Genomic DNA, 12071 nt, shown 5'->3' with positions numbered 1-12071 from the left:
CATTTGAAAATTGGTTGGTCACCTAGAGCTAGGGGTGGGTAGTTAATTAATGGACATGGAACAGAATTAGTCTTTATATTAAATACATGGAAAACATTTAGAACATGTGACCATCTTTATCATAGTGTGAATTGCTGTTCAGTGCCTCCAGTTGCACTTTTGACATGTTATTTTGTTTAAAATATTTTTTCAGATTTACAGAGAGAAGCGGGAACCTTTAACAATCTATGCACAACCTTTTAAGTATGATTCTCAAAACCAGGTGTTTTCAGAATGTGGCTATTCTATCCAGCCTCTCTTCTTTGAAGAATGGCAACTTGGAATGACTTAATAATCCAACGTTTACTCCCTGCAGATGTTGGGCATCTTGCAAAAATTACATTATATTGACATGAGTTAGCATTCCAGTGCCCTGCTTCCCCCCCATCTCACAGCAGATGCTATTATGACGCCACTCACAACTAACAATAGTGATGACTTCTGATGGCCTGCCTTTTCCAGACCCCATAGCAAGTCCTAAGCCCTCCCTGTGCTGATGAATACAGAATATATTATCCAGTCTTGTTCTCAGATGTGCCACCTGCCAACCTACCCAGGTGGAAGGAGGCCAGCCAGGCTGCAGGCAGGGAGCTGGGACTTAGAGCAAGAAGCCACAGGAGCTCAGCACCCACAAGCGCACTCAAACTAGACCATGGCGCATGGCCTTCAAGGGAAGAGGCAGCACCCACACCTTCTGCTAGCAAAGCTTTAGACTAGTGCTGTCCACCAGAAATGTTACAGAGTTGTATATGCAATTTTAAATTCTCTAATAGCCCCATTTTTAAAAGTTAAAAGAATCAAGGGAATTAATTTTAATCATATGTTTTTATCTAACCCAATATAACCAAAATATCCTCATTTTAATATGTGTTCCATATAAAAAGTTATTTTTTTTCATATAAAAAGTTATTAATAAAATATTTTACATTCTTTCTTTTGTACTCAGTCTTCAAAACCCATGTGTATTTTATACTGACATCAACTTAAGCTGGATACTAAATTATCACTGCAAATACTTGATCTAGATTGTAGATATAGAATACTTGTAGATCTAGAATCACTGCAAATACTTGATCCAGCAAGTTGGATCAATTATAATAGTTGAGATTAATAGTTGAGAAACTAGATTCACATACCTGAGTTATTCCAAACGTACTTAAAAGGTTTCCAATAACCAAATCAAGTCTTCATTTTGAAGGTTGAATTTGAATTCATTAAAATGAAATAAAACTAAAATTTATTACTCTAGCCACTTTTCAAGGGCTCAGTAGTCATGTGGAGCTAGTGGCTATTGTATTGGGCAGTACAGCTATAGGCTCTGAAAAATCCCCCAGCTAAAGAGGGTGGGTTAAACAGTCTAGTTCCACTCCTCAGGAGGTAAAGGGGTGTAGACCCAGAGGAGGTAAGGAGTTCTCCCAGTAGCTCAGAGAGTGGAGGCTTCGAGGCCAGCCCCTCCTGCCTCCCCTCTGCTGCTCTGTCCACCACACTGTACTGTGTAACTGTCATTAAGGTGATTCTTAGAATTAACCCACAATTATTATCCCTGCATCGAAGCTCCGTTCATTGTCACCTCCAGTCTTTAGGGCTGTCAACACAGGACTCATTAAAAGTCTGTCAGCACTGTCACCGTGGTCAGTATGCACAGAAGCCACCCCGGTGCATAACTGGTACTGTCCTTGTCTCCCCCACCCCTCGGTCCCCGTGCTCACCTGGCCTCCCGTCAATGGCAGCAATACTTCATCCTGCTGATCCTCACCGACGGTGTCATCACGGACATGGCTGACACCAGGGAGGCCATTGTCCACGCCTCCCACCTCCCCATGTCGGTCATCATCGTCGGGGTGGGCAACGCTGACTTCAGTGACATGCAGATGCTGGACGGTGACGATGGCATTCTGAGGTCACCGAAGGGAGAGCCTGTTCTTCGAGACATCGTCCAGTTCGTGCCGTTCAGGAACTTCAAACACGTACGCATATCTCTGGGGCTTCCCGTGGGAGAGCAGAGCCCAAGCAAGCACACTCCCACACTTTCCCGCCAATGTCTGGGGGGAAGCAGTGCCAGCCATCCGTGCCCAGGCCAGGCCATCTCACACTCAGGATTTGTAGAGAGCTTCACTCTTTGGAAAAAGATGCATAATTCCAGTAATGGCTGAGGAGTCATGCTAACTGTGGCAGCCAGCATTTCACTGGCACTTGCCCTCATCCATGTCATTTAGGCTTTCTGGTGTATGCAGGGCTGCCATGTACAGTTAGGCAGGTTGCTCCCTGCTTAAGGGTGCCCGGCTGAAGTGACAAAGAGAAGCTGAAATTCAGCCCAGGTTCTCCTTGTCAAGCCATGTGCCCCAGGAGAAGCCTGTGTTTGCCTTGGAAAAGTCTATTTTTGAAATGATAGAAACCTAAATCCTCTACAAGTAAACACTAAGCAGCATCAAAGATTTCTTTACCTTATTAATGAGGGAACCAGAAAGATGGCAAAGCTACTTCAAAGGAGGATAATAAAATAGTTGCTGATGGTCAGTGGGAGGGAATACTAGACCAGGTTTCCTAAGGCAGATTCGAAACTGGTTAATGACCCAAAGGGTAAAAAACCTTCTTCTTCATCATCTTTAGATTACCTTCTCTACAGGGCAGAAATCTTACTAGTTTTCTGCAAGTTAACATTTAGCTTTACGCTCTTGGATTTCCACCAGTAACAAAGAGTAGGTCAAGCAGTGTGACAGTCCCCAGATGATCCTAAAGCAGGCCCATCAGACAATGCTCTAGCATGACATCGAGAAATTGCTCTGTAACAATTTTTCAGCATTTCCAAATTTGGGGTAATTACCAACTGCAGAGAAGAGGCACCTTTAAAATATATACAAAACCCTGTACCTGGAAGGGCTGCAGTTGCCCCAAGTGACGCTTTCTTCTCTGATTCACACACAAAGTCTCCTTCTGTGCTGGTCATGGCCCTGAGGAACCCTTCAGAGCCTCCCCCAGCAGTATCTGTGACTCACATAGTTTGTCACAGACAGTTGTCTGTGTTCTTTTGTTCTGTGACCCTTGTGGAAGCCACTCCAGGGCAGAGCATCCCTGCCCCCTACTATCCATTGAGGCCTTGCCCTCTGCTGTGTGTATGGTGCCAGCGATACTGCTCCCAGGGCTTGGAGCTGCCCCAGCAGGAGGGAATCTCGAGAATCCTCAGTGCCCTGCAAATACCCTGCAATCCCCTTAGGAATGACAGGAGTCCCCTCCTTTTCATGCTACAGAGACCCCTCTGTCACCTGGACCGTTAATGCAGTGAAATCTGTGTCCCTACACCTGCAGGATCCCTTCTACAAGTGTCTTTAGCTTCCTGTCCAGCTCCTCCACGTTCAGGCCTGAAGTCAGTTATTAGAGGCAGGGTGAGGAAGGAATAGGCACTGTGCCATCCACTTTGAGCTTTCCTTCCTGACCTTTTCTGGAAAAGCCTTTCTCCTCAAGCCAAAAGCCCTCATTCAGATGAATCGCTTTCACTCTCCTAGCCATTTTACCAGGTATGTTCAGAAACATCTGAATCCCAATTTGGGCTCACACTGGGACCCAGCTACACTGGGTAAGGCAAGTATAGGAGTGGAAGGATGGATGGATCATTATTCATTATCGACATGTCCCAGTGCCAGTGTCAGAGCCTTTGGCATATACTTCTCATAAACTGCTGTTTACCACCTTTTGGGGACAGGCTTTAAAGCAAACATTCAGATAAATAGTGAGCCCAGCAGCCTCCAGTGAACCCTACATCTCTTGGCCTGCTGGGACCGCTTAGTGAGATCCTTGAACACGCCAGGGCTCCCCACACAATAAGGTATTGCTCATAACTGTACTGCCACACAGTTGCGATTCTCTTTTTAAGGAGGACTGTGTGTAATTAGAATCATTAGAGAAGCCTAATATCAATCCCTGGCTATAGTATTGAGCGGAAAGGGAGTTCCAAGCCCCCAACAAGCACATGGGCAATAGCGTGGGTGAGGGCTGGCTGTGCTACCACAGCCCCCCTTCAGTTTGCCTGAGGAGGGTATTTCCAAATGAAACCACTTACTAAATAAAAAAGGCTCACCAAGCCCTCAGGTGTTCTGCATGTAGACAGCAAGAAGTGGTATCTGGACGAATGTGCTAGAACAGGCTCAATTTGCTGCACTGTGATCATCAATGAAGCTACTTACTTACTTGCATACTGCCCAAGGTGGGGAGGGGGGGTTGCTTTTCCAGATTTTCATTTCCTGCCCCATTTTGTCAGCCAGACTGAAGAAGTCACATTACTGCCCACCACCCATAACTTTGCATGAGTGAAGAGGGGTCAAAGAGCTCATCCCCTAGGAGAGTCACGCACTTCCCCAAACCACCCTCTTCCTGTCCCTGCATACACACACACACCTGCAAACACACACACATCTGTGTTCTACAGCAGTGCCACAGAGCCATGCAAGTTCCTGCCTCTCTCCCAGCCGCATCCTGTTCACCTGCTGTGGGTACAGCACATGCTAGACTGGGACCACAGTGAAATGATAAAACCACGGGTCTAGGCCTCAAGGAATTTACTGGAGAATCACATGGTTGGAACATAGGTGGCAGCAGGAAACTGCCATGCTAAGCAACCTGCAGGTGGTTGAAAGGGGTTCAAATGTTACACTATAGGACTTCATAGCATAGAGGAGCAGCCCTGAGGAAAGCCTCATAGCTTGAGCTGGTAAGAGGAAGGACAAATCCATAGTGGGCAGGGAATTGAAGGGGCCTCAGAAACAAGGAAGCGCCCTAACCAGGTCAAAGGAGTGGGGTACTGCTCATACGTGTCTGCTGCATGGTCTCCAGCTGCTTTGTGGGTGACAAAGACAACACCAGAAGCAAATCATGCCCCTTATCTTCATGGATTTCAGATTAGAGCTTGAAAACCATATCATTATCCAAACGTATCTACTCTGAATTCATACACAGTAAACGAAATGGAAGGTAAGCTGACATCATTTCATGCGAGCGAGTAACCCATGAATTGCCTTTACATGATAACTCAGAGCTTGGAAATGGGCAGGGCACAGACTCTGAGCTGTGTGGCTCCAGGCAAGTTAATTAACCTCACTGTGCCACAGACTTCCGTATATAAAATGAGGCAGATGACACACACATTTGGAAGAATAAAGGTGGTCTTATAGAAAGTTTAGCACAGCACCTGGTCCTTGTAGGGGATTAATAAATACAGCTGCTTTCACATTTTTGGCCCTTTCCCAACCAGATAATGCCCCCAAGCTCTAATTGCTCATCAGAGCCACCAACCCAGATAATGCAAAGGAACTGGGAGAGTCATTTAGAAGGACTGTATGTATGTGCCATCTACATACAGCGACAAATAGCTACATGTGGCTATTTAAATTAAATAAAATTTAAAGTTCAGTTTTTCAGGTCACTCCAACCACCTTTCAAGGGCTGGATAATCACACGTGTCTCGTGACTACCACATTGGACATGGCAGATATAGGAGATTTCCATTATTATACCAAGTTCTATTTGACAACACTGTTCAGGGTTATCTTTGGCTTCACCTAAGAACCAATCCATCTTACAGTGGATTGTACAAGTGGTTCTTTACCAGGGACAACTTTGGCAACATCTGGAGACATTTATGATGGTGGCAGCTTTGGATGCTATTTGCTCGTAGTGGGTAGAGGCCAGGAGTGCTGGTAATCATCTTACAATGCACAAGACAGTTCCCCACCCAAAGAATTACCAGGCCCAAAATGGAAATAGAGCCAAAAGTGAGAAACCCTAGGTTGTATAAATACAAATATGTTGTTCTTATGCAACTAGAAGTTAGGGACTGGCAGCTGTCCACATCTTTTTTTTAGAGATTTGATGGTATCAGCACTTGGTGATTTTCTTTGCTATTCACTCAAGATGATAAAACAATTTCCATAGTTCCAGGAATTACATTCTAGGTCAAGGAAGAAATGAAGAGGAAAGGGAGACATGTCTGTCCCCTCTAACCATGAAAGAAAAGCTTTCCAAGAAACAATCCTTATGTTTCAAAGATGAAATCGGGTCATATTGGGGTGCCTGGCTGGCCCAGTTGGCAGAGAATGTGACTCTTGATCTTAGGGTCAGGAGTTCAAGCCCCATGTTGGGCATGGGACTTATTTAAAATTAAAAATTTAAAAAGAAAGAAAGAAATTGGGTAATATGGCCATCCCTAGATGCATGAGAGGCTGGGAAATTAAGTATTTGACTTTCTAGCCTTTATGTGGACTGTGGCCAGAGAAAACAATAGGAATGACTTTCATAGCTACCCCAGTGTACTTGTGGACCATGCTCTAACACACAACTCTGAATAGACATTTATAAACTAAAAGAGCATTCATGGATGCCAAGTGCCCAACATGTCATGACATCTTCAAAATGTGAGAGGTAACTTTAGAAAAACTCCTTGACGTGTTTTCAGATTGTCTTTAAGATACATGTCTCTCTTTTGAGCCTCCTAGAAACTGTGTAAGATAAAACCAATCCCTATCCTTTGCTATTTTGTCTCTAAGAACATTGGGACTCAGCCAAGTTTAATGGCTGAGTGGCAAGCCACATAAAGAAAAAAAGAGCAAGAAACCAGGTCATTCGACATTGAGTCTAGCCCTTTCTTTTCTTTGCTAAGGAATCTCAGACACTCATTACCTGGTTCCTTGGTTTCAAGTTTTCAACTTCAATAATAGCTAATAATGAGGCTCCGGCAATTTTACTTGCCCAGGGATTGGAAAGTTAGTACCAAATCCCAGAGCCAGAAGTCAGATCCAGCTCTATATGACTCCAGAGTCCATGCAGAAAACCAACCTCCACCTTCCTCTACCCCAAATCATACAGTGAGATCATAATGCTGATAGGATAAAGACTACATTAATTAGTGGTATTAAAGACCCTCTATCACCTAACCTCAAGCTTATTTTCCAACTGGAATACTCCAACAATCCTGCATCCCCAGCACACACACACACACACTTCCTTCAGCCCCATCAGATTACTCACTGTGCTGAGAATGATCAAATGCCATTCCCCTTGGAAGCCTGCTGTGATTTTCTCTAAAATGATGCCATCTTTTCATTTTCTGTGTTCTGGTCCCAGGGTGTTTGTGACTCTAGAGCAGTGCTTCTCAAATCTCAGTATGCATAGGAACCACCCCAGGTATCAAGGTAAAATGCAGATTATGCTTCAGTGGCTCTAGATGGGGTCTAACATTTACATTTCTATTAAGCTCCCATGTGAAGTGATACTGCTGGTCTGTAGCATGTACTGTGTTCAATCAATCTCACAGTGATGTTCATCTTGGCCACACTAGGCTCCCGTCCTTAATGGCAAGAACCACAAACTCATAAACCCTTAGCACAGTGCTTGGGATTGAATCTAAATTGGGAACAAAACTTAAAGAAAATTCATTCTGCCCTCCAACTTTCACCCGTCCTCAGATGTGAGTAGTTTATATTCTGAGACAGACATTGAAAAATATAATTATGAAATTAAAAGTTCGCTTTCCAACAATCTGACAACTCTTGCTTAGAGTAGATGCTCAACAAATATCCAATGACTAAATGAATGAATGAGAGAGAGAGAGACTGGGTGCTCAGAGCAAGATTGCAGTCTTTTAGGCTGACTCTGGATCAGATTCCTGTGGCCAGGTGCCAAAGTCACGGTGATTTCTTCTTCCCTGCAGGCATCTCCAGCTGCCCTGGCAAAGAGCGTGTTGGCTGAAGTCCCAAATCAAGTCGTGGACTATTACAATGGCAAAGGGATTAAGCCAAAATGTTCATCAGAAATGTATGAGTCTTCCCGGACACTGGCACCATGAACTCCACATACTTTTACAGAGTTCTGAAATACTATACCTGCTAATATTTAATACTTCTACTACTCCTGTACTTAAAAAGACACACACACATACATATTTAAAAAATAGCACGTTTTGGTGATTTTTAACTAACTGACAATTTTTTTTGCATGTGTAGCCCTGAGGCCTGGATCTGTTAAGCTCTTGTACTGTTAAAGACTTTTTACAAAGAAACATGAATAATTATAACTTACTCTTTACATTACAGCATGTCGCCTTGAAATAAAATGTTATCTGTATCCGTTTTTTATACAGGTTTGTTGAAATTTTGCTAAATTTCTTATTATCTTTACACTGTAAAGCATTTTGACATATTTATTGAACGTTGATAGCCAAAACATAATTTGGTTTTATCTGCTACAGGATGAGAGACTTTTCAAAATGGCAGATGCATGGACTGTATTTTGCATGTTTAAAATAAAAAAAAAAAAAACCCACACTGTTTTTGCAATTGTTATCTATAATCCCTCCCTGCTAAGAATGGTCTCTTTATTGAAGAAGAGGTTTATCCACCTAGACATAGTTTTCTAGAAGTGGGTCTGGGGCACCTAGCCCAGTACCTCTCAGACTTTACTGTGCACACAAATTACCTGGACATCTTGTTAAAAATCTGGACTGTGGTGCAACAGGTATGCATGGGCCTGAGATTCCGCATCTCTAATTAGGTCTCAGGTGATGCCATTGCAGTCCACACTTAAGAGTCCTGAGGTTCTAGACTCCAGGGTACCACCCCAGAGACCATCTGACACAGGGAAGCACCTAGTCTGCTTGAGAAGGGCACTTCTCCCCTGCCAATAGCACAAAAGTCCCGCCTGTCTCCGAGGTGGGAATAGAAAGTAGTGAAACTGATTCCAGAAGCTGCATACCCCAAATCAGTATCACTGCTTTATAGTCACACCTCTTCCTTAAACAGACTAGGGAGTGTTCCTCCTGGCCAGCCTCTGTTCTCCTAAAGGAGGCATCACAGAACCCTAGTGGAATGGTCCCATTTTTATGTCAATCCCTAGGAATGACCTCAAAGAGTCTTTGGTGGGATCGCAACAACAGAAACTTGTCAGTGGCAAATGGCCATGCGGTATGGTTCCCCAGAAACCTGGTCCACCAAGTTGATCTCTAAGCTTAGTGTGGGGCTTCCTATTGCCTCTTTGTATCACTCCTGAGAGCAAATTCTATCAGCAGAAATGCCTAGAATCATTGTTTTGCATGGAGGTGTTTTATTTTGATATGAACTGGCCAGTCTTAAACCAGAAGAATGAATGCTTCACTTTTATAGTGTTCTCAAAGAGAAATGGACAAGTGTTTTGCAAGTATAAAAGGCATTAGGAGGAATTTATTTTTAGAGACGTAGGGAAGTAAATCACAAGGCAAAATAGATCTGTTTGTTGTTTGTTGTGGGAGGAAGTATTAATAAGCAAATCAAATGCCTTGTATGGTTTCCAGTGTTATAATTATAGATCCTAACCTTGCAAATACATGTCAGCCAAATGCACAACATTTTGGGAATGATGGCAAAAAAAATGTATGACCAAAATAAATCATAAATATTTAAACTGTATTGTTTTATTAATAAATTGGGTACTTACAGAACCTTTTTTTTGAGAGTTATAGTCTTGTTTCTCTTTTCAAGGCAATTCACTAATATGATTTCTTTCATGTAGACAACATGACCTCAGATTAGGACTAGCTCTTTCACAGTCCCCTAGAAACAAAAGGATATTGTTTTTAACAAACAAGGGATTAAAATATTTAGACCCTCTTGTACAGAATTACCTGATGGTGGTTTCTAATCCCAAACCGAGACACCAGTTTCCAAGTCAATGTGCCTGGAACATAGTAAGCACTCAATAGGTATTTAATAAATAAAGAGATGGCTAATTAAGTGAATTAATTAATGAGTAGAGTGGTTAATGTCCCTCATGATTGATCTCAAATCTATTATAGATTTAACAGGTGAATTAAGTGGCTATGGTTGCCAATCAAAATGATGCACTATGTCATTCCCCAAATATCTGTTGGGATCTGTTATATTCACGTCAGGATCCCTGGGATCTGTGAAATAGGGTGACAGACAGAGTCCAATTTGCCTGGCCAGGATCTTATGGCAGCTTACTTAACTTTTCATACCCAGATTGAAGCCCAGCTCAAAAGAATAATAGAAATAGTAGCTAATAATTATTGAGGGCTTATTGGTGCCAGGTACTGTTCCAAGTTCTTGCTATATACCATCTCATTTAATTTCCCAATGGCCCTATGAGGTAGATAATATTATTAGTCTCATTTTGCAGATGAGAAAACTGAGACATAGAGAGGTTAGTTAACTGACCGAAGGTCACACAGCTGTCAAAAGCCATAGCGAGTATTTGATCGCAGACACCCTGGCTCCTGAGCCCGTTTCCTAATCCCAATTTCAGCCGCCCTCCTGACACTATACCCATCTACTTGCCATAGTAAGCAGTAAACAATTAGGACATTTGAGAGAATGAGGCTTAAAACATGACCTTTGCCTCCATTTCAGAAATTTTCTCTCACCTGGTGATCTCAGCTTCCTGATGTGGGCTCTTGGCCTGTTGTGACTTAACAGCCCCCTGGGAGCAGGGGAAGAGACCCGGAATTCAACCATTTCTTCCCAACTTCCTGCCGTGAAGGAGACCATGTAGGTCAGACATTACAAACACAATGCTCCCAGGAGCTGAGTGAGCCATATGAGCAACTGAGGAGGAATAGGTTTCAACAAGGGACATAAGGAGTAGAGTGGAGTGAGGATGGAGAGAAACCGGAAAGCATGTGTCCCAAAGAGGGTCCAGTTCTGGGGGCCCTGGGAGAGTGTGGGCCCAATGCAGTCAGCCCATGAGTTTCTCAAGAGAATTGGGAAATGTGGTATTTCACATAAAACCTACCAATTTGTAAATATGGTAAATTCATTCAGAGTTCAACAATTGTTTTAAATATCACAAGGGCCAAAGGAAAAATACCTCTGAGCTTAAATTGGCTTAGAGGGCAAATATGGAACCACTGAGTTATATCTATGTGTGGTCTGCCCTCCACGGAGCCTCAGTAGATAACATACAGTCCAAAATTCTTGGGGATCACAAAGAGATTTTATTTATGTGGTTTATATCTACCGATATTTGCTGTATTCAAAATTGAAGCTGAAAATAATTATTAATTCGTTTACCTAACAATAACAAACCCATTGCACACCAACATAAATACAATATCTTTACTTTAAAAAACTACATTTCAAAATAAAATTAAATTAAAAACTATACTTCTGGGGTGCCTGCTGGCTCAGTCAGAAGAGCATGAAACTCTTGATCTCAGGTTCATGAGTTTGAGTCTCTGTAGAGATTACAAATGAATGAATGAATGAATTTTCAAAACCAAAAATAGCGAGGCAAGCAGCATTATAAAAGCCAGCTGGATTCTCATATCTCCTTCTGCATTGATCCTGTTGTGTAATGATGTTTTGGTTGAAGTACAATGAAGAGAATCTAGCCTTGTATGGTAAGGGGAAGAGTATTTTCAGCCTTCTCAGACAATTGTGCTAATTCTTTCCACTGGACCAAATCTCGACAAGTTTCTTAGAGGTTAGTTGCAATGTGGAATACAAAATCATATCAGTAAACCCTTCTTGGCATTTTCAATGTGCTTTTACCCATGCATGACTTTGTAACATCATGCACTAGTCACTTGGAAAATATTGATCCACTCACTTATTTAGATGTTCTAAGTACTTAGTTTATTTTATAATATCAAAAACTCACATTCTTTTGCTGCATAATATCACTGCCTATCTCATCAGACAAAGTATTGAGAATCTGTCAAATTATAATGGCAGACTCTGGTTTTCCAAAATTTTAATCTTTGCTAGAAAGCTCAAATGTTTTCACTGGCAACAAATACTGTTAGTTGTTTTTGTTGAAGAGACAGATGCATTTCATTCATTTTCAAGAAAGTATCTCTCAGATACCCACATTGGAATAACTAGTTTATATTAGTCTTTTTTTCCAAATAAAAATGGTATTCTGTGAAAAAACAAAAAAGCAACCAGTTTATGTCACAACACAAGGGCACATGTGCCTTTGTGTCCAAACAATCTTTGGTTGGACTGCAGTAGGCATGCTGTATGGGTGCCTTGCATTTTATCACCCAAATTAGG

General features: G+C 42.3%; 1 protein-coding gene across 5 annotated transcripts in view; it reads left to right on the top strand.

Moving 5' to 3' along the window:
• The window catches only part of CPNE4 (copine 4), a 493898-nt gene extending 484406 nt beyond the window's left edge, over positions 1–9492 (top strand). For all 5 annotated transcript variants that reach the window (XM_041733665.1, XM_041733664.1, XM_041733667.1 and 2 more), the window contains 2 exons: positions 1770–2006; positions 7739–9492. In XM_041733665.1, the coding sequence (XP_041589599.1) occupies positions 1770–2006; positions 7739–7873 (372 nt within the window). In that variant the 3' untranslated portion in view covers positions 7874–9492. The remainder of the gene's footprint in view (positions 1–1769; positions 2007–7738) is intronic.
• The last annotated feature ends 2579 nt before the right edge of the window (positions 9493–12071 follow it).

This window comes from Vulpes lagopus, chromosome 19 (genome assembly GCF_018345385.1).
Source record: "Vulpes lagopus strain Blue_001 chromosome 19, ASM1834538v1, whole genome shotgun sequence".
Classification (NCBI taxonomy): Eukaryota; Metazoa; Chordata; class Mammalia; order Carnivora; family Canidae; genus Vulpes; species Vulpes lagopus.
The sequence above is the reverse complement of the archived record's forward strand: the minus strand, read 5'-3'. Positions and strand labels throughout refer to the sequence as shown.